The sequence below is a fragment of the Buteo buteo genome, chromosome 4 (assembly GCF_964188355.1).
Source record: "Buteo buteo chromosome 4, bButBut1.hap1.1, whole genome shotgun sequence".
Taxonomy (NCBI): domain Eukaryota; kingdom Metazoa; phylum Chordata; class Aves; order Accipitriformes; family Accipitridae; genus Buteo; species Buteo buteo.
This window is the reverse complement of record NC_134174.1, coordinates 7,711,257-7,734,646: the sequence shown is the minus strand read 5'-3', so window position 1 is coordinate 7,734,646 and position 23,390 is coordinate 7,711,257. Positions and strand designations below refer to the sequence as shown.

The 23,390-nt window shown below is 45.8% G+C and overlaps 1 protein-coding gene across 4 annotated transcripts in view; it reads left to right on the top strand.

Annotated features, from left to right (window-relative positions):
• Positions 1 to 23,390, top strand: part of FRMD4A (FERM domain containing 4A) — a 289,877-nt gene that overhangs the window by 225,790 nt on the left and 40,697 nt on the right. For all 4 annotated transcript variants that reach the window (XM_075024704.1, XM_075024703.1, XM_075024702.1 and 1 more), the window contains exons 9-12: positions 4,365 to 4,430; positions 4,636 to 4,693; positions 6,528 to 6,614; positions 21,960 to 22,036. In XM_075024704.1, coding sequence (XP_074880805.1) covers positions 4,365 to 4,430; positions 4,636 to 4,693; positions 6,528 to 6,614; positions 21,960 to 22,036 — 288 coding nt within the window. The remainder of the gene's footprint in view (positions 1 to 4,364; positions 4,431 to 4,635; positions 4,694 to 6,527; positions 6,615 to 21,959; positions 22,037 to 23,390) is intronic.

Here is a 23,390-nt window from a genome sequence, read left to right as displayed (position 1 = left end):
TTTTGAATACAAGCTTGTTTTTAGCAACCTAAAGCATCAGCATTGCGAGAAAATTCACCTCTGAAAATATCAGCTGAAAATCACTACTTAGTTTCTCTAACACAACACAGACCTGAGGCTCTGATCCTGCTCTTGGTCCATTTGGCCCTAGAGATGCTCTGCTGGCTTCAGTGGGATAGCATATGACTGAAAATAAAGATGTTAGAAAGTTCAAGAATATAATCAAGGTGGACAAAGGTTAGAAACAGAACAACAGTAAGGTTCAGCAATGAGTGGACAGCTATTTAAAACAGCTCAGTGTGCTGGGAAGAGAAGGGGGAAACAATTACCTTTGAAAATCTGGATCTGATGATGAGAAACTCTGGCCCTGCATTTGCTTGCAAGTTGTCTGCTGTCCAGTTCTGTAAGCTGCTGGGACAGGACAGATTTCTTGGTAGTTCTTAAGATCTTTATCAGAGTTGTCTGCTGCAGGATATCACCCGTGTACTAATTTTTTCAGCTTTGGGGGGGAATGTTTTATGAGCTGACAAACAGACGGTAGTGTTTCAGCAGCCTCCATGTCTCCACATTAGTTAAGCATCCTCTGTCAGCCCTGTGTTATGAATGAGTGTCTGTGTCACTGACACAGCAACAAGCCAGAGTGGGGGAAAGGAGACGTCAGCTGGTGGTCCAGGCAGTGTCCCAGCACTCTCCCAGCTGTCAATAGCAGCATGGCAGCCGCTCAGAGATGAACAGCTGAAATGATAGGGGAGAATGTTTATAAGCTCTGCTAATGCTCCTTCTGACCCGTGAATGATTTTGCTTGTTTTCCCTGGCACATGCTGGGCTTACCCCTCTGTCCCAGAGCTGGAGGCAGAAAGTGACCTCTGTGCTGGATGATCCTTCTTGCGCAGGGAATGAAAAGGAAGTTCAAAGAACCATTAAAGGAGAGACTGTCAAGAAGCTGGGGTGGGATTCATCTGACCATGAACATTTCTTCAGTGTAGACCTCTTCATCTGATCTAGGTGCCCTCAGCTCCCTTTCCTGTCAGGATGAATTGTGCTCTGGAGTATCTGTTTCCTTCCCCAAAGTGTGACTAGCTCCATGCTGTAGGAAGGTGAAAGGCAGCAAATCCCACTCCTAAATATTCATGGCTCGATTGATAATTCAGGCTTTAGGGTTTTTGTCCAAAAGTAGAAACAAGGATGATATTTATCTGGCACTTAACTTCTGTAGACCTCAAAACATTATCCAATGGAAAGGAAGATCATCACTATCCTAATGATGCAATGGAGGTATAGAGAGTGTTGCCTCCATTTGTTTAGGAAGAACTGGGTAGAGCCTGGACTATCCCACATCTTATAGTATGTGTTGAGAACATCATAACTTTATTCATCCCACTGTTCAGGAAGGCTCCCTGATATCTAATCTGTCCTTTTGAAGGAAATGGGCCATCGATTGACTTCCCTACCCAAGGGGTATGGTCTGGGAATATCATCCATTATTTTTTAATAATCATTTGTAAGAAAGCAGAGCATATCTGGAATCACATTAGGTAATCATCTTGTGGGTACATCTGTCCTTTCCTTGAATGGCATCACTATGAGGGCTTGATCTGTACAATAAACTGCAGAGTGGAAACAAAAGCTAAGAGCATTTTCTACTGGAGACACTCCATTGTTTTCTGAAAAGTCACTCCTGGATTGTTCCTGTCTGAGACAGAGAGGAATTGCATCCACATGTAATCGTGGTTTTAAGAGGTAATTTCAAAGGGCTGTAAGCCCTCTCTGTCTATCTTTTTTATTAAGAATGATGGTTTTTGGAGATCTTCCAGTACTGAACACTCATGTAATTCAGTTATTGCTCCAAAAGTAATCCTGTTTATGATAATCATGGCAGGAGACCCAGGCTCTGCCTTCATGTGCACGCCCATAACATCTGTGGTACTTGCTTGGATCAGTGGGCTGAATATGGTTTCATAGCTGTTGAATTTATAGCTTACAGATCATTTTCTAAGCATTAAAATTATTCTGAGGGATTTGATGGGAGAGCTGGACCATTCCTTTACCCATTTAGTTTGTCGCTGACTCAGTCAGCACCCTGTAACCACTGTGGCGTGCTGGTGGGACATTGCTTCACCTTGCCCCAGTAAAAGCCCTTTTATTTTCACAAATGACTTTCGAGGGAAGTCACTTGCGAGTGAGTTAGGAAAGCAGTTACTCTCAGACAAATTACAGGCTTGTAGGGGAACAGCTGGCCCTGCTGACAATGCAACAGACTGTCTACTTTGAATTGCTCTGTGCTGTGTACACTGGTGTTTCTGGTCCTCTCCCTTCCTCCCTGCATTACCAGGGATGGATGCACAGTCCTCAGCTACTCTGCGCCAGGCCCCACGCCCCATCTGTGCACAGCACATCTTGTTGTCATGTCACAGTGCAGTTTGTCCTCCTTGTAATGTCACAGAACAGAATATCCTGTGTGTGATGGCACAGCAGGCTCTGTGTGGCCTCTACCTGTGACATCACTGAGATCATTATGAAGGCTGTGCCCAGCAGGGGCAGGGGAATTTCTTTCTAAAAGAGATTCTGGCTCCACGCAGATCTCTCTGGCACAAGGATGCAAGTGGGGAAGGCAGCAATAAGACGCAGTTGTGTTAGCAGGACTAGTGAAACACTTAGCAGTTTTCCACAAAATTCCCCATGGGCATTTCTAAGCAGTTGTGGTGAGGTCATCTACCAGACCATCCCACACTGCTGTGCTCCTTCACACTGTCTAGCAATAAAAATAGCTCCAGTTCTGCCTGGGGAAGGATTACCGCATGGTGGACAGCCATGTGGCTGCCTTTAAAGGCTGCATTAGGGGCCCCAGATGAACCTAGGAAATGCGGGGAGGAATGCCAGTTCACATTGGCCTGCACCACATGCAGCATGATGGCATTAGATAGACACTTGGTACTTCTGGAAGCTTATGCAGTGCCAGGTGGGGAGGGCACAAAGGTGGAATAAAGGTAGTTTATGTTTCCTTTCTCTTGGACTGGCAAGGTCTGTACAGTATCTCAAGAGGACTCAACAGATTCCTTATCCTTGGTGTTACAACATAAAGAGCAAGAGATTGGGTTTGAACCTGAGGACTTGAGTATTCCATCATACTATGTAACAAACAGAGCTGGTCCTGTGGGCATTACATTGCTGGAAGTTAGAGAAGAACCAAAGTCAGACCAGTCTGATAGTACCAGGCTTGGAGGCTGTGGTGACTTGCATGGCTGTAGATTGAGAGGAATGCCATTGAATTCAAAGGAGAGCTGTGTGAACCTTTGAAAGGAGATCATTGGCTTATACTTTGCCATGCTGTGACCTTGCTAGCACAGCTGATCATACGCATCAAATACGTTCTGTGCTCTTCTGCTACCCATTCACTGGAGAAGAAGGGATGAGATTCTTTTAAAAGAGAACTTACAGATGTCCCTCAGTCTGTCATTTGGGTCATGCTGATCTGCTCTTGGATGCTTCATCTCTAGAGTGTATAGGTGAATGTCTCAACACGCATTTATCAAACACGCCCAGAACTGTTCTCTGACACAAAGGCCCACTGGTGTGGAACACTGTCCATCTATACCATGAAACTGTCTTAGTCTCCAAAGCAGTGTTGGGAATGGGCCCTGGCCCATGCTAACTTCCAGTGCATAGCCAGGAGTTGCCTGGGGGAATGCAAGTTAGTATAACCAAAAGTATGCAAAGGCACATCACTACTTTAACAGTAAAGGGACCCAAGTTTGAATGTCATGGAAACTTTCCCTGCCACTGTTTAACCTGCTGTTATAGACATTGCCTCAGTGTACATTAGGAATTTAACTCCCTGCTGAGAGAGATTTCTCCAGAGTACTTCCACTAGTGCTCCTGTACATGGGTTTGTGCCGTTGCGGTGAGGAGTAATTTGTGAGGCTTAGGGCTATTACTGGCCACCAATTTCTGAAAGCTTTGCTACCTTTCAGACAACTTGGTGGGCTTGGGAAAAGTTGCACCAACTAGGGCAAAGCAGAGCTTGAGCAGCTCCAACACACGTCTGTTTGCCACACAATGTAATATCATGGGCATTGTTTGTAGATAAGTAATGCAGAGAGGGAAAAGTCTGTATGTGTAGATACTGTGTGAGTAAAAAAGGTTCTTCCAGAAAGCCAACTCCTAGAAAACCATTTTTATTCTCAGTCTGTGAGTTCCCCTTGTTTACTCTGGGCTGCATCAAATCCCCTCATCTAACACTTTTGCTTGGCATCTTTTGATTCCCTCAGTCAGTAGCTATGTTAACAGAAGTGTCTCTGCCTTTTGGCAAGATTCTTAGTCATGATACTGCCATTATATAAAATATCCAATTTCTTCCTTTCCAGTGAGGATCGAGTCATTGAACATTACAAGAAACTAAATGGTCAGACAAGAGGTCAAGCAATTGTGAAGTAAGTGAAATAAGAGTGACTTCTTGTGACCTTTGTTTTATCAGGAAATACTTATACTGGACTGTAAATACAATATGTAACTATGTCTCCCACCTCATCCAATGCTTGAAGTATTTATGTACTTAACTATTTATTTATTAAAGCATCTTTCTCAGATAATCCTCTTAGCTTCTCAGACATGTTATTCTTATGTGTTGTTTTGCAGTTACATGAGCATTGTAGAATCCCTGCCAACATATGGAGTGCATTATTACGCAGTAAAGGTACGTGCTACAAAAAAGAGTCATTTATTGAATTAAACTGTTGTTGGAGAGGGAGGGAGAGAGGTACAAATAACCATCCTGCTTTCAGAATACAATACACTGCTACTAAAGTCTGGTTGCACTTCCTGTGGTCGGATAAACTTATTTTGACTGTGTAGTGAATGTTTGGTAAATACAGCTCCAAAGAGGAAAATCCTGTTCTTGGAGATAAAACTCTTGCAGCCCTATTGTGCTGGAGATGTTCAGTCCACAAGCAGCAGCAAGCTCTGGTGATGCCAGTGAAGCAGCACCAAAGGGACAAGCCAGCCACATTGCTGGCAGACTTGATGCTTTACTCCTTTTTGTAGTTCCAAGAAGTCAGCTTTTTCTCAGCGTGCAGATCCACGAACAACTAACTAGGGTCAGCCATGACCTGCAGACTGTATCTCCCTTCACTTCAGATATAGGTAGATGGATATAGTACAGATAGACAGATATAGTACATCTTTTTAATGCCAAATCATTGGCCCATAGTCTAGAGAAAACACATCCTCCCCTTCCCCCCCAACAGCTCTCCACTTCTAACTATGTGGATTTCATGCAGGTATTCATGAAATCCCTCATTTCTTTTGTCTAATGATTTATCACCAAATCTTCCAGTCTCATATTATTATTATTATTACTTTCCTGCCTGACCAGCTGTGTAGGGTTGTTATTTTTTTTAAGCAGAGAAATCAATAAACATATAAAGCAAGCTAGATCCACACTCCCCAGAGCATATTCCCTCATTTATCACCCCTGAAGTTTTGATGTGTTTCATCATTATCTCTCTGCACAGATCATATGGTTTTTCTTATGTCTGTAATGTCTTGCACACATAGAGTACCATAAAAACACAAGTGTCTGACAGTGCCTGTCTCAGGCAGATGCATTTCTGGTCTATTCCTGCTATGTGTATGGCATGTTGGGAAAAGCATTAGCCTCATCTTTTGCCAGAGGGCAGGATCCCTCCAGCACCCTTTGCATCCAGACCTCTTGATCAAGATCAAGGTCTCTAGATCAAGAAAGATCTGGTGGATTGGGCTGGGTGTTCAAGCCTGCAAACACTTGAGAGCTATTCCAGTGACCTCCCCGTGATCAGTAAGTACCAGTGAGCAGCAATGAGGCAGCAAATATTGCACATAATAGGTTTTGCTTCTGGCTGATGTGGGGGTTTTGGTTTTGCTGCGTTTTACCCTGCCATTCTCTATCACACTAACAGAACAGATGTAATTTCATTGAGGACTCCAGTTCAGTAAATTGCAAAGAGGCTGGTATCAGATATCAGCCATTACTCCATAAGGCCATTTTATTGCACGCTCAGACACAAAGCAGTTGGGTCTGAGCCTGTCAGACCTTATCACTTGGTAGCTCTCAGATCCCATTACTGCTGCATTTTCAAGATTAATGCTAAAATCCCTCCACATAATTCAAGTCAGCTGGGTGATTCACTTTCCTTCCTCTCCAATCTCTGAGTGTTCAGACTGAGTAATTTGCAGGGAAGAGAAAGAGGATGCACCACTGCACAAGGGACCCATGTCAAACCTCCCCACCTCCCCTGGCAGCATTTTGAGTAACTTGATCACAGATGATGCATTTTAAATGTTTTATATGTCATAGCTAAAAGTGAAACAGATCTTTCCTAAACACCATGTGGCTTTGTGACTTGAGGAAATTCAGCAGGGTTAAATTTAACAGTGCCTATGACAGTCAAAGATATTGCTTAGAAGCAAATCTTCACCTTGAATAACAACCTAGTAAATCTCCAGCATTTCCCCATCCCATTCAATATAACTCCCTTTCTTTTTTCTTCCAGGACAAACAGGGAATTCCTTGGTGGTTAGGACTTAGCTACAAGGGGATTTTTCAATATGACTACCATGACAAAGTGAAACCAAGAAAGGTAAGTGTTTACTTTTCTATCAAGGTCTGGGCTTGCTGCACATGTTATAGCTTGATTTGAGGGTGTGATATATGCAAAACGCTGGCATCAATTCATGTGATTTTGAAGGATGTTGTTTCTCCTAAACTTGTCTGAATGTCTGCAAAGAATTAATAGACAAAAGTAGCTCTTAACTTATTAAATGTTGTGGTGTGGATGGGAAATAAGCGTCACTTGATCTTGCAACTTATGCTTCTTTTTTGCATGATTCATAAGACATAAATGGGAACTGAAGGATTGATCCTCTCAGGTGCTGGAGACCTTCCACCCCACTAGCTATGGCAGGATTGAGGGTGCCTAGCCAACCGTTGATAGTGTATTGTCAAGCCATAAATTATCTGAGAAAGAGAGGGAAGAAGAGAAAGGAAATCTTCTTCTATTTATTAAAAAAAAGAAAAAAATTGCATGGTTTTCCTAGGAGCAGCATTACATTTGATAAGCAACAGTTTTACTAACTGAAGAGTCAATGTCAAGCTAACAAGAAAATAAGATTTTCATCACATGCCTAAAAAAAAGTCATTAAAAAGTTTGTGCCCAGTATCTGATTTGTTTAGCAACTTTACTTTGAAACAGTTCACAAATCAAGGCATGGCATGCATAGATCTGATCACAAAACTAGAGCTTGGTCAGTGATGACTACCCATTCTGGTCTCTTTATTAGTATTTTTAGTGAGGCTTTCAGTGCATCTGAAAATTGGGATTTGTCTCAGTCCTTCCAAATTGCCTTTCAGTAATCCAGCTAAGGAATGTGCTATTCATTTGGGAGGAGGAAGGTTCTGATCCCCTGAGCTCATCCTACTAGGCAGACCCATGTGTCCTGATTTTCCTACCTAGGATGCCATCTAATATAAGAAAGCTCATCTCTGAGCACACGCCCTGCAGGTGGGCTGCACAGTCCGTTAGCAACAGCATTTGTTGTACTGCAAACCCATGGAAACATCAGAAAACAAGGTTTCAGGCTTGCTTGCAGGCCACAGAACTGGATTATTTGGAACAACTAGGCAGCTCCTCTATGGATACAAATGCTTCCATGCTGAATTAACGTACTGCATTTCTCTTTGCATTTTCTCTTTCTCATTTTGTCTCTGTCCCCCTCCCTTTCTTTCACCTCCTCTGATCACATTCAATTTGGACACTGTCTGGTGCTCACAGATAGCATCTTCTATTAAAATAAAATAGAATCAAGGTTTTGGTAGAAAACAGAACTGCCAAGGAGGCTGCAGGAGACAATAGATGCATTGATTAGCCTTTTACTCACTGAAGGCTATTAATGGGGCTTTTTATTCATTGAAGAAAAGAATGAGGGGAGTAAGAAAGTCTTCACAGAGCATCTGTGCTCTGAAAGACATATCTATTTGGGATCAATCATTACCTGCAGGGCAAGCCATACTCCCAATAGTTTTAAACATGCCTAGGCTAGGTGTTTGCACCCACATACCTCCACTAGTGCCAGCCCCCCAGGGAAGACATGTCCTTAAAACATGCCTTCAGAAGTCAGTCTTAGTTATAGAAACATTTCTTTGGGGGAAAACAGTGCCCTGCCATGACAAGGACTCAGCCATTCACAAGCTATAGCAATTTTTATCAGCTCTGATGGGATGAGAGTGTTGGTGGAGAGCAGAAGAAGAAAGAATAAAAGAGGTCAGGTATTCTGACTGCGTGAGAGGAGACAGCCATTTCCACTAGAAGAGTCAAGCCTCCTTTCTTAGCTTCTCTACTTTCTCTTCTCAGCCGCTCAGGGTGATCTGGTCTGTAGCATTTGTTTCAGAGCTTGATAACATCTTGACCAGCCTCTCTGTGTCCCCACTAACCTACCTCTAGCTCTCACATTGCCTCTCAGATCAGGGGCATATCCTACCCTTCTTCTGCAAGTGTAACCCTAAAAAAATAGGGTGCCAGTTTTCTCTTTATTGGGAATTACTATTTTTTTTCTCTCATTAAATTATGTACAAAATCCAGGAGACCTGAAACAATGGTGCTACCTTATGTGTAAACCACTGAGGACTTCTGTGGCTTAGCAGAAGTGGTCATAAATCTGGGAGGGAAGGTTGGGTGGGAAGGGAGAGCCAGAATTTCTGGGCTAGAATTTGTCCATTGCCATAATCCAGAGACCACAGCAGTGAAAAGACAGCCTAGATGAGCATTTCTCTGTTACATGATGCTTGAAAACCCCATCTGTTGCCAGGGCTACTCCAAAATGCACAACCTAAATCAGGGACAGGACTTGAATAGTGTGGCTGAGGCTTCATTATTTCACGATTGTGTGCTTTTACTCTCCGTAGTGCAAGTAAAAAGACTTCTTACCCTACACAGGTGGTAAAACCCCTCTGGCGAGAGCAGCCCAACTCCCTCAGCGAGGTGCAATGTTTAATCCTCTGCTAATTAGATTGTAAAATTGCACTTGATAACCCTGGTATCTGGGAGCTTACCATAGTATCTGAGTCATTTCACTATACCAGCATGGACTGGTTCAAGTCTTTGCTCTGCAAAGAGGAGGGGTAAACATTACTGAACTTTCTGCAAAGTAAAATTAGGGGGGAGGGGGAAAGAGATTATATCTTTTCTGATCTTTATTATTTTGTTCTTGCACATTGCCAATGCCAGAAACAAATTGAAAAATTACAATGGAAAAATAAATCTCCCTGGAAGAAACACAAGCAGAAAATTGTATCAAGAAACCAGCTGAAACCAAGACATTTATATTAAATGCATATAAAATCCTTGCTTGTCTTATAAGAGAGATTGTAATGTTTTCCTATTATGTCATCCTAGATAGATTTCCATGCTTATTGTGTTTGCAAGTAAAGTTGTAGCCCACACTAAGCAGCTGAGCCTATCTCAGGCGATCCCATTAGCAGTCAGTCAAAACCACATTTTTATTAAATTGCTGGAGTAAATCAGCCATGTGTCTCTAGTAAACTAACTAGGTTTGTCAGCAAGTTGGATGAGTCCAGAGAGGAGAATTGAGGCTGATGCAGGGCCAGAACTTGATCTTGCTTGCGCTATTCTCACTCAGGCATAAGTCCTCCAGCATTAGTGGGGATGCAGCTGAGATGGGTATCTGGCACCTAGTCCGAGGTGGTTCAGACGGGAATGCAGGGCTATTAAACTGGAATGCAGCTTGCGCTTGACTGCAGAGCCTAATGTGACTCTGTGCTTCTATTTTTATGTTTTCTCCTGCCTATGCTTGAATTCTGTGGAAGCCCTGAAGCTACCCAAAGCCATCACTCTGAGACTTATCATTCTCCCTTCTGTTTTTCTTCTGTATGTTCAGGGGCTAGCTCACAGACTCAGCAAGCCCTGCCAAAGGCTTCTTCTTGAATGCTGCCTGTTCAAACCCAGATTTGGTCCATATCAGTTATGACCTGATAGTTGTTCATTCTTAGGTGTTAAATAAATGCAAAAGTTTTGGTATACTTCACAAAATCCATCACTGCAGCTGAATAAGAAGAAGGGAGTATCAAGCGTGGAAAGATGGCTGCTGTCCTGCTAACCATAAGCTGAGGCATTCTGGAAGTTTAGTAGTGGCTTGCAGAACCAGTGTCATTTGTGTAGCAGCAGCACACAGCATCCAGGATGGGCAGAATCCATCCCCCTCTCTGTTAGACTTAGCTTCTACAAACTCTTCTCTGTGAAGAGAAAAGGCCCTTCAAGGCTCGGTGTGCTTTGAAAAATCACAACAAAAAGGAGTCATTGTCCTGCTGGGCTCTACCTATCTTGGGTCAGCACCATACAATATTCATGATAAACCAAAGCAAATTCTTTGGAACCAGGTCTTCAGATAGGATGTGCCAGCACCACTCTCCACAAGGTGCTGAGGCTGTAGTGACCAAAACCATCATTTTCAGAGAAGGGTCATTAGGGGTTTTTTTGTTTGCATTGCAGAGCAATTGGAAAGAAAGAGCAAGGCACTGCAGCCCCGCTATATGACTATGTTGTCTGTGAGTGGCGTTTGCTCATTTTAACTAGCAGGTAAATGTAACTCCACTCCATCCCAAGAGACCTGTACATGAAGCAGAAGCAACGTATCCTGGAGCTGTGAGACCAGCATGCCCAAGCAGTTGTAGTAGCACTAGGCATGTCTCTGTTGTTCTAGTGAGGTATTCCCACTGATTTAAGAGCCCAAAGGCATCTTCTAGTGCACACAGTTTAACAGTTAGTAAACAATTAACTCCAAGCTGAAGAGTGAATGATTAACAAAGTCAGCCAAAGGACTTTTGTATGGCCAATAAACAGACAAATAAATTGTTTAACTTATAACCAAAAATAAAATTACCTTAAAGGAGAATCTGGTTGGTTGCTTTCCAAGAAATACCTCTATGCAGTGTTATCCCATTTTCTTCCACAGAAGGCTAGTGGCAACGAAACTTAAGGTGAGCCTTTTTTCTCAAACTCATAAACATTATCAGTGTTCACATTCTGTGGTTGACTGAAGAGAACCCAGGGGGAATAAAGACTTTTGGAAATAAGATAAAATGTGAGGCATCCCAAAATTCTGCTGGGAATGTAGCTTGATAAAGATTTTCCCTGTGAGAGCCAAACATCAGTTTCTGCCATTTCTTCCCAGCAGTATTCTTTCTCTGAGATGAAATGAAGCATGCTATGAAAATACTCTGTCCCTTGCCATAAGGTCTCCACAACGCTCTATGGATTCTCATTAAAAAGAATTTGATGTGTAGTATTGTTGTGAATTCAAAGCAACAGTGGGATTGACTTCCCATTTAAACATGCAAAAACCAGAGCTAAGTTGGACCCATCCTACCAAGCAGTACAAAGCACAAGTAAAATCAGTAGCTTTAAGTGTCTGATCAGAGAGAAATCACCTGCTTGTCAAAAGCATGAGCAAAGTAATCCACACATTAATTGTGTCCAAAAAGTGAAAGATTGCTGTGTGATGTCACTTGGCCTTTTCCAAACAACAAGAGATAGAGTGAACTTTCCCAATTCCAGAGGCAAAATGAGATATTTGCACAGGAGGAGCAATAGCCTAATTAAGAGCAGCTTTATTGCAGAACAAATAGAGATCCTCTCTGCTTTAGGGCATAATGAAGCATTGTCAAGTCAGTAATTGCACTGATGGAGTGGTTAAACTTGTGCTTCCTGTGGTGAAGGAATGACAGACCAGTAACTTAAAAAACCATAAAGTAGGGATTGATGGGAAATGTATAGAAACTAGCGAACGATGGGGAGGAGGAAGCTGACAAATTGGTCTCTATCCAGACTGATCATAGAACATAGGGAGAGTCAAAAAGCAAAAGAAACATGAAATTCAAATCAGTTACAGGGAGCCCAATTCACTTGCATGATGATACAATTGCCACATGATACAATAGAGGTCAAGAGCTTAGAAGGGTTGAAGATAGGGCTAAAAGTGTGACCCTCCATCCAGAGTTTTAACATTGAATTGGTTGTTTTCAAGTAGGATTTTGGGAGGGGTTATAAATCCTTATGTTCAAGGAGGATGTTTGATTTGGCAGCAAGTTGGTTTCTGTTGTCAGAGGTATGGAGAATGTGTAACGCTCCTTTCACTGGCATGCCACTGAGCCACAGGGTGTATCCAGAAAGGGCTGGCCTTTCTCTAGAGCATCCAGAATCAAGTGGGGTCAGAGACAATGTACTGGAGTTGTGTCTAACTGGGATCTTCTTGGAACGGCATCATTTCCTAAGACCTTTGCAAACATCTTTGTATTGCAGACAGGGAAAAAAGATTTCAAATTTACAAATGATACAGGAGGAGCAGAAAACATTTCCAGGAAATACTGGTTTAAAAGCTAGTGGAGTCTCAGTGGCATTGCTGTAATAAATTATTCATTGTGATTAGCTGACTGTTAAGGACTACCTGCTGACTCCTTCTACTCAGCGCTTTTATTTCTATTCCTGTTGCTGATCCTTCATGCTTTTTGGATTATGGACTTGGCTGTAAACTGAACCAGTCTTCAGGTCATGGCGGGTTCAACTTATTTTATAGTGCAGTAATTCAGTCTTGGTTTAGTATTTGGAAATGTGGAGCACTGGAGGAGAGAGACATATACAAAGCAAGGTTCCTTACCATGCTGTTTTGTCTCATGGAGAGAGGTTGCTAACCCAATTTCCTTCCACGTCAAAATATAAGACCCAGACCTGTGACTGTTGAAGAGCAGCCATAGTTTAAGACCTTCCCCTGCTGAAATGTCTTATTCCATCCCCGTTACAAGGGAGACCATGTTCTAACTAGCACCTTTTTTACTGCTGCTTGCCCTTGATTTGGGGTGTCTACCATCCAGCACCAGACTCTTTCCCTTTCAGCACCCACTACTCCATGCCTTACCACTGCACTTCTCTGTGCCAAAAAGCTGCCAAGTGCACTGGGTAAATAAATAAATAAATAAATCAGAGCAGAGCACATTAGGCTGGAAAGCAGGATTTTGTCTGTGACACTGAGGATTTCCATGGGATTTGGCCCGACATGCCACTGGGCTGTCATTCAGTGAACATGCCTTTTGGCAGCAGTACCAGCTGAAGTGGCCTTCACCACCCTCCTCCCCCATCGCAATCCTGCCACCACTGCTCATTTCCTCCCCTGGACCCCTTCCTCAGTCATGCTGGTATAATTGTGCGGCCAGGAAGGAAACTGCTCCAGAGAAGGGATCAGAGCTCAGCATAACCCAGCCAAAAAGAGTGGCCAATTTTAACCTCGATCAATTCCCAATCCCATTCACCATCCAGCTGACAATGAGTACCCGACAGCACAGCTGTAGGAGCTGGGTATGGGTGCAGGCAGCATAAATCACAGCAGCCAAAGAAAGAAACTGCCATTAACCTACACAATAACTTTGTGGAGCAAGACAAGGGCTCCATAGCTTGAAACAAGATGGAAGAAGTTTGGCTGCATGGAGTTTGCCATGGTTGAACCAGGATGAATTAACAGTTCAGGTATAGGTTATCATCATCAGTTTTTCTCATGTAAGCTGGTAAAAGTTTGCTTCAGTGTCTCTCCCAAACAGGGCTGATCTCAGACAGCTAGTAGATTGTCTAGGTAAAGCAACTTTTAAAAATCATAGAACAGTCATGCTCATTTTCCATTATCTAGGTAAATAAGTAGCTTGGTCAACTGTAATGCTTGTAAACACTAAGCCATAGTCTAAGGCCCTGCTGTTTTTTAAGGAAACCAGCACTATTTTGGTGGTTTAGTGTACGTGTGCTGTGGTGATACCATCAAGCATAAAGTCCCCAGGGTTTTCTGTGAGAATTTACATTCACAAAGGCTACAGCATGATGTCCCATCCCCTGACCCAGCCAACTGAAGCCCATGGCTACCATTAAATATAGGAGTAGTCCCATCAAAGTAAAACTCCTTTGCTCTGAGTGCTTTGTCGTATTCAGGTCTTAAAGGGTAATTCTCTATAAAAGCAGCAGCCAAGTCTTAAATGATTCTGCAGCACACAGCAGGAACTTCAACAAGATGCAAAGACAAATCACTCCAACAGCACAAAGTGAAACAAATTGGACCTCAGTGCCCTGGAGTTAGGGTGGAGATCTGGAGGAGACTGAAACCTCTTTGAGCACTTATGCTTGGCTCTGAAGTGGTAGCAGGCTCCCCATGTGCCCCACCCTTCTCAAATGCTGTCTCTTAGCTCACCAGGACTCAGTACTCCAAAGGCCTGGGCATTTTTATCACCAGATGAAGCCAGGCAGGAGCCCGGTTATTCAGTGGCTATGAATATGACGCATCTTTAAGTCAGTGACCTGGGGAGGAGGCTCAGAAGGTCAGGCATTATAGCCCATTACCATGTATGTGGGATTGCTGCTGCTGCGGCACCCCATATGCAGACACCCTGCATCACAGGAGTATTTTTAGTCATACAACATAATACGTATGTGCATCGCCATAGCAGTGTGGGATGGGGATGGCAGTTCCTGTATTTTGGTTCCAAGATAGATGTACTTTATTCATGCCACTAGAGAAGACAAAAGGATCCTTAGGAAAGAGAGTAGCAGGAATGGTTTGTGGGCGGCATAAATCATTCTAGGGTGCCACAACCCTAGGCTATAAGCTGGGCATCCTTTATCTAATACATAGTATATTATGTTAGAAAGGAGAGATCTTCAGTGCAGAAAGATCTAGTTACTTTGATTTGCTTGCAGAGGATAAAAGGGAGAAAATTTAACTATAAGAATCAGGAAAAAAAAAGTTCTCTGTAGACCTATTGATTTAGGCACACTCAACATGGTGACAGCAATGCAATGTCTAACAGCATCTACCAGATATGTATGTGTGGCAAAGGTGGATTTGGTTGTATATAAAGTCAAAGTCTGATGTCCCATTCTGTATATAGTTATAGACACAAATATCAAGTTGCATTACGTAGATAAATAATGCTTTGTGCAAATAGCAGCTCTTCCCTCTGTGATCTGATGTTTTGCTGTCTCTCTGAGCCAATAAACCACTTTGAAATTTAATAGGAAATTGTCTCTCCATAATGGAAATGAATGCAGAGTGGTGATTATATAGATCTAGATGCAATTTCTGTTTGGTCAAGCCAGAAATGTTTGTTGGAGTGGTGTGGTCCCATGAGAACAGCACACAGCAAAAGGGATCTCAAATTGGACCAGAAATTGTTTGTCTGTTTGGCAGAAAAAGAGTCCTGAAGCCTGAAGGGAAGAAGTAATTAGATAGTGAGCTGGGATTGCTGACAGACCACTGAAAGTCCCACTTAGCCAAGCCACTCTCTCATTCCATGGGGGAAGGGAGGACAGCAAGCCTGTGGGAAGATCATTGGTGGGGTTGCTTCCCACATCAAATCACACAGGAAACCTTTTATTTTTTTTGTTTTGGGAAGTGAAAACAAAACAAAAAAAAATACCCCAAACTAATAGAAATACAGGAATGAATGGAAGTGTAGCAGGATGGAGGGCTAAGTTACAGTGCAGCAGCATCCCCATCTCATGACCTGGGGGCACCGTCAGCATGGGTCACACTAATTCACAGGTGACAGCCCACGGAAATCTCTTGGTAAATCTGCCCCTGAAACAAGACCCCATTTGTTTCAGCTAAGATGGTGCTGTTCTGCCTGGACCAAATGCTTCCTCATTCACTCTAACTAGTTTGACAGAGGTATGATTGATGGGAACAGGGTTGGCTTGAGGCAGAACACAAATCCATGCCCGGAAACCACGGCCCCACTGAAATCACTGGGACAAAACTGCCATTGACTTCACTGGAGCTGTGATTTCCATAGAGTTTAAGGCCAAAAAGGGACCGCTCACAACCTCCACCCTGACCCTCTGCATAACTCAGACCCTAGAATTTTCCTTGCTGGTTTGTTCAGTGGAGGGAATTACATTTCCAAGGAGGAATTTTTTTGTTATGTTTGTTTTGTCTTTAAACTGCAAAACAAAAGACTTGGGAGTTTGTAGCTGCACTCATGCAAGCTGTGTGAAAATACTGTCATTGTTTAGTTCCATTGTTTAGTACCAGTTTTAGTATCAGGATGTCTTCCAGGGTTGGCTCTTGCCCATAGTGTAGGCAATGGAAGGGGTTGCATTTGGGCTGATAGAAATGTGCCATGTTATTTCCCTGCCTTTCCTAAAAGCCTTTCAGAGCATCCAGTCTGGGTGGTAGTCCATGTGTTTGGAGGGATGATTGTTCCTTCTGCATAGTATGGTTTAACAAGGTATTAATCATCTAAGAAGCTGCAAGACTTGAAGGACTGGGAGACACCATATAGGTCAGTAAGTCCAACAGCAATTACAGTTGGTCATTTATTAGATGCTTAGAATGAAAGAAAAATATATGTCAAACAGGCCTCTGGAGGTCTCTAGCCCAACCTCCTGCTCAAAGTTGGTCCAATTTCAGAGTTTGATCAGGTTACTCATGCCCTTAGTGTTTGACCACCTTTTCTGATTGTTTTGGTTTGGGGAGTTTTTGCATATATCCAGTCAGAATTTTGCTTCTGCAACCTGTGTCCATTGCCTCTTACACTTTTTCGCTGGGCACCTCTGAGAAAAGTCTGTCTCCATCTCCTTTGTAAATCCCCTTTAGGTCACCAAAAAGAGTGGACAAACAGCAGGTGGATCCTCTGTAGACATCTGCAGATGGTTTGATTCTGAATGGCCACCAAGCGTGATATCTGAAACCCCTGAGAGTGTGTGGATTGCTGAGTAACCCCATTCTGCCTGTGCCCCATCTCAGGTGCTTCAGGGGAAGACATACACACAGAAAAGGGAAAGAAAATGAGACAGCAAATACCTGCGCATTTATATCTGGTTCTTAATAGACCCCGTGCAAAACAGTTCACACTGTGTCCCCACAGGGTTGTCCAGCCACAGTGCATACTGCCCAGTTCAGTGCCAAGTCCAGTTCTTCTGGGCACAGCAGGCAGAAGACAGTATCAGGGACCCAGCACCCCAACCCCAGGATAGAGAAGGCTGAGAATTATTCCAAAAGGTACTATTTGGGCATGTTTCTCTAGGTACCATAATCCAGAGAGCACTGTGCATGAACCACCAGTGCTGCCCTTCAGCAACCTTCTCTGTCCTGTCCCTGAGATGCAGGGTGACACAGGAGCCAGGAACAGCCTCATTTCTGCCAGGGGTTCCCAAATGTATGTCATGGTCCCTCCACTGGGGTACTCAGACAAGGGACAGAACACGACCTAGTGCCTAGCACAGATTAACTCAACTCCCCACTCAGCAAAGTCCAGGTCACCCAGGACATGAGTGACCAAGCCAGAAACATTCTCCTATACTTCATTCACAAAACACCCTCCCATCTTTATCAGGAGCCTCTGACATTTTTCAAATGCTCTCACTCTGACCCTACCTCCTGCTGTGTGCAAACTTCATGGCACAGGCCCCACGGTCAATAAAAATGGTAAAAACCTTCTTCAGACTCACATGGCTGAAACGGATGCAGATCCCTGGGCCTCCTCTCCTCCAGGCTCAGCTTAATTAGGGAGCAGCCAGCAAACCACAAGTGTGCTCACAAAAGAAGCTTGCGTCTGAAGGGCTTTGACTGCAGCTCTTTGTAACTAGTCACAAACATCTGGTGCCTGGCAAGCTTGCTGGCCTCTTGGAAGGGGTTTCCAATGAGAAAATTCCTGTAGCTTGCACCTGAATTCTCCACAGCGCACCGTGCAGCAGTCGGATCTCTCCCCTGGCTCCTCTTCTAGGCTGCCAGCTTTGCGGAAAAGCCATTTCTGGCACTGGCTTCCCCACCATAGCCTCCCCACCCACCCCAATGCATTTTAAACAGTCCACATGGTCCAAGAGGGAACAATTATTCCCTGGAATGTTTGTGGGTTGATAAGCAGTCTTGCAAATTCAAGTGATAGCGTTGGTTCCAGTTTTATTGGCACGATGAAACATCCCATGGTGGGGACGGTTCCTCCAGAGAAGAAGGGAATAAGAGTAATTTTTTGCTCCTGTTTTAGTAGCCTTTCTCCCTTTTACATGCATGCGTGAGTGTGCAGCTGTGCTCAAAAGCCAGTCTCAGGGAGACTTCCTTAAGTATCTATTGAAGATTAAATGATCTCATGTGCAGCCTGTAATGATGGCCACTAGCAAAAATTGTTCCCATCTGAAAGCTGCCCAGTGCTGCATGATCCAAAATGGGCTGCTGACCTCAGAAGAGATCCCAGCGGGCAAACCACCACATCACAGAAACTCACCCCACCGCAAGCACCACTAATTGTCCCCTTGTCTGCGGGCTCCAAATGAAGGCAACTACTAAAGGGTGGGGGAACTGTGCTCTCAGCTTGTATTACCAAGTGACTTTCTCCTAAGCCTCATTTCCAGCGTGTTTGGGGAGATGCTGTCCCAGTCCCTCCTGCAAGGTACCTTTTGTCTGGCAAAAGTCACTACGCCCCTAATACAACTCCAGTAAAGCCAATATGAATTGTCCCACCCACAAGGGCAGGCATTGGATTTGGCTCTGCAAATTAACCAAAGACAATCATAAGCCAAATAACCCAAAACCAGACCCAGTCTTGGTGCAGGAAGAGGCAAACCTGCCATGAACATGGATGCTTTGACTCAAACTAGCCCCCAAACCAGCACGCATCTGTTGGCGCTGCATTTCTGCAAGACTCTGTTGAAATTATGACCAGCTCCCTGCTGTGGCTCATATTCCCTAGTGAAGGTTGCAAGCACCAGCGTGGTAAAAGGATCTTGATGGGTAAAAATTATGCTTCCATTTAAGAAGACTCACTAATGGCACCTTGCGCATCTGTCACTGAATTAACATCAATTTGAAACCACATATAAGCCAGGCAACTGGTGAAGGGGACAGCTTGCTTACATTAGGAGGTCTGGCTGAAGGGAGACCTTAGACTTTCTTTCTCCTGAGGGGTTGTGATCGGCTAACAGGAAAGTGGATACTTTCTTGTGGGTATTCACATTTTTGCAGATTGGATTCCTTATGTATAGGAAGGGTGAGACCTCTCAGATCAGTGTGGGCAAAAGGAGTAGAAGACTGCAGAATAGTTTTGGGGGAGCAAAGGGAGCGCAGTTACAGCAATGGTAAATCGCACATGTACGATCTGAAGAGCAGGGCTATGGAAAAAAAGACACAAACTCAGGTTGCGGGGTCACTTTCACCCCCTCCCTCCCAAGAGTCTGGATTTGCCTCCTTCCACACCCTGCCAAGAAAAACAAAGAAACCAAATATAAAAATACAGCAATCTGGGGAGCTGCTCTGGTGCCCAAAACGTAGGTGTCTAATTCCGTTTTAGGCACTGCTGCGGATCCAAGACATCTGCGTGGGGCTGGCAGATACGGCACTGGACCTACGGCAGGCTCGCTCCTTCCCTCCTGGGGCAGCAGCCAGGGGCCAGGCAGGGTGCCCTGGGGCATGGAAAATGGCACTTGATGCCTACATTTGGGCATCTGAACAGCTCTCCCAGAGCCCTGTGTGTTTGGACAGTTGGAGTTAATCATCGAAGGGAAACGGAGCTGCAGTTAACTAACTGAGCACTGTGAGCAGTGGTAGCAGAGAGGGTAAAATAGGGAAGGATTGGAGCGCAGGGGACAGTCCAGCAGAGTTGGAGGAAGGAGGATGGGGAGGAGAGCAGCTGCCAGCAGCTCTGAAAAGTGTTTCAAATTCCTTCTGCGCCACGCCGAAGTTTAGTCATAAATGACAACAGGGGACCCAGGGACAGAAGGATGTTTTCTGAAGGGTGTGATCTGCTGGTTTTTTAGACTCTTATGTGTTCCACATGTCTGAGCGCCTCCCAAACACGTCCTCTGCACATGCCATGCAGCACAACCGTGTTATCTTCCCCGCCTTGCGGACAGGCATCTGGAAGCACAGAGGGATGTTTTCGGCAGCCCACATGGCAGTCTCAGGCTTGACCCTGGTTGTTGTCAGTGGGAGTCTAGGCCCCAAACTTCCTTTTGTGCCTTTGAAGCTGGGCACTTGCAGGAGAGACAGACTTCAGGTTCAGACCTCAGCTCCCAGCTTAACCCTTTCACCCCATGTCTGTCCTCCCTCAGTGGGTAAAATAGTGGGTATTTCTGTGCTTCGTTTAGTGATTACAACTTTTATGCAATGATTAATTTTTCCAGTGGAGGAATAAAATAATCCTTGAAGGACAGTGTAACCCAGCCCTTCAAGCTTCCCATCCCTCCTGGCCCTCTTCGACTCCTACCCTCCTGTGGTGCAGACAGCCCCAGAGTATGGGGCAGCTCAGTGCCGTCTTTACCCCATCCTTCCTTCCAAATACCCTGTTATAGAAAAAGAAAAGACACCCCCTCACCCCCCCCAAAAAAAAACAAAAAACAAAAAAACCCTCTTGGTTGGAAACTTTTACAATGACAAATATTTTCAATATTGCCACCCCTGAAATATTAGCAAGGAGAAAATTTTGGGTCCTCACTGTAGCTTATTTTCTAGATTTCACCTCCACCAGCAGCTTAATCAGTGCAAATCAAATTACGCCTCCTGTTTACTTATCTCCAGAGCGCTGACACTGGCAAGTGGCTTATCTCAGCGTGGCAGGAGCCAGCGCCTTCCTTGGGGGTAGGACAGGAACTCCACAGAAGCTGCTTGTGGGAGAAGGAGTATAAATCAGGAAAAGCTCTGCTGGCTCTGCTCCCCAGCAGTGAGGTTACGCTCCCCTAGCTCCGCTGCTTCCTAGGGGCAGCGTGGGGAAGCGGAAGTGCGAGATGCCCAAGGGGTGGAGGCTGCCTCCTCCCTGTGGATTAGCAGCCTGGAAGCCAAGGTTTGGATTTTGGCTTACTCATTTGTAAAGAGGAGGTGGTGGTGGACCTGTCTGTGGCGGTGACGGTGCGGTGGTTGGCAGAGCTGACACAAGTGTTTTGCAGTCACCGCGTCCTTCGTGCTGCTTCTGCGGTCAGTCCTCCCTCCTGCCTTGGAGATGAGGGTTATTTCACAGCAGAGGTGTGGGGTACAGGGACTGCGTGAGCACATCCCACTGCCCAAGAGCACGTACACTCAGCAGGCAGGCAGAGAGAGACCCACAGGGCTGGCCCATGCCGACTCGGGCAAGGGCATGCAGCCAGCACCTGGGAGACTTGCATTTTACTCCCATGACTGCTTCAAGCCTCAGTTTCCCCCTTTGGTGACAGCGTTGCCTTTGTCTGCGTGCCACTTTGAGACGCCCCGACAGGGCAGCCTGTAAAACAGAGGCAGGAATATGACTTGTTTATTGCTGCATTTCGCATTTATTGCTGCATTTTGCACCGCTGGGAGCACGCTGGAGCCTTGGGCATCACCAGCACGAGTCTGCCAGCACCCGGGATAGATAAACTGGCTCCGCTCGGCTTATGCTAGTGCGAGTTTCACGTTGGCTGCGGGAGTAAAAGCAGAGCTGGCCATCGCGCTCCAGCGGAGGGGTGCAAGTCACCCCCTCGGGGGTCTCCTCTACCCAGCCAGGCCGCCCTCGCCCCTCCGAGGTCTGCGCTGCCCATCTTGCCCGAGGAAAAGGCTGCTGTGCTAAAGGCCAATCCACACCAGCTGCCAGCCCTCGAAGGAAAAAGTAGCCGCATCCCGGTTTTCCCGTGGCTTGCATACGTTTCAACCGTACTTCGCCCGGCAAAGCGAAACCGGCGCCCTTCCCCGCCTCCCCCCCGGCCCCGAGCCCGCCGCAGGCAGCGGGGGCCGGGCGGGAGGAAGCCGCCCGCCCCCGGGGCTGCCCTGCGGCTGCTGGGCGGGGGGCGCGGGCGGGACGCGGGGCCGAGCCGAGCCGAGCCGGGGCGGAGCGGAGCGGGGCAGCCCCGCCGCAGCGCCGGGAGGAAGCGGCGCGGCGGGCAGGGCTGGGCGAGGGTTTGCGCGGAGGAGCCTCACTCGCCCCCTTCTTCTCCCCGCAGATCTTCCAATGGAGGCAGCTGGAGAACCTCTATTTCCGCGAGAAGAAGTTCTCGGTGGAGGTGCACGACCCGCGCAGGTGAGCGCCGAGACGAGACGAGACGTGCCGAGCCGGGCTGAGCCGTGCCGAGCCGGACTCAGACGTACCGAGCCGGGCTGAGCCGTGCCGAGCCGGGCTGAGCCGTGCCGAGCCGGACTCAGACGTACCGAGCCGGGCTGAGCCGTGCCGAGCCGGGCTGAGCCGTGCCGAGCCGGGCTTTGCAGCGCCGAGCCGCGCTCCCCCCGTCCCTGTGCGGGGCTTGGTAGCTGGGGAACCCGTAAGCAAGGGGCAGCGCGTACCAAGCCGGGGGCTGCTGCTTCCTTGCAGCGGGAGGTTTTGGGGTCGGGTGGATGTTTCTGTGGATGTGTTTCCCCTCGGCTCCTAGCAGTATTTTATTTTCCTTCCCTCTGTTTTGGCACCTTCTGACCCTCGGGGGCTGTGCAACTCCGGTGTCCCAGCTGCAGTGCCGGCAGCCCCTGTGCGTGAAAGGGGGGTTGCCTCGTCCCTGTGTTGCACTTGGAGCCTGGAGATGGGCGCCAGATTTTGTACTCACATGCTTCCTTGTAAATAAATATTCAGTAGTGCAATTGAAAGGAATGGCATAGTACCAGAGGTTTACCGGCAGTCTGGATGAAAGCCCATCAGTCTTTTTGGCACAGGAGTCTTTTCTTCTTACTTCAGAAACCTAACGTGGGAGAGAGTGAGTTCAAGTGACTGTCCTGCATCTAATTGGTGCATTCCGCACCCCTTGCTCATTTGCCTTAGTGGATTGTTACTGCAGACAGTGACCAGTGTGTATTTTGCTCTGTAAGTTGTTCTCACTAAAAGCAATGTCCCACCTGAAAAGTAAGTATAAAAACGACTTCCCAGACTGATTTGATGTGCTGCTAGTAGCGTGTTCTGCTGATCGCTCCGCTGTGATCCTGTTTCACCTGTTTCCCATGCCTATCTGTGTCTAATATATGTACTTTTATTAGGGGAATTTTGCATGCAGTTTCTGTGCTTATTCGCCCTGATATGAACACAGTCACGCCAATACAACGGTGCCTGTCTCTATAGGTGCATATTGTTAAAGCAAAAACTCAGTAAAGCAGCTCGTACCATTGTGCAGCTCCAGGTCAGCAGAGCCTTGAAGCATCTGCTTAATATTAAGCATGTAAATAGTCTCATGAAATCTAGCAGAGCAAATTCCCAAAGTTGAGAATATGCTGGGAGATCTTCCAGTAGCGGCAGCTGGGGGTGGTGTACTCCTTCCCCCACCAAGCCTCCGGCAGCAGGCGAGGCGTCAGAAACGCGTGCTGCAAGCAACCAGCAGCAAGAAGCCCCTAAATGCCCAGGCTGGCTATTTCCTGGAAGCAACAGTTGCTAAGGAAAAGAAAGCAAATAGTTCTGG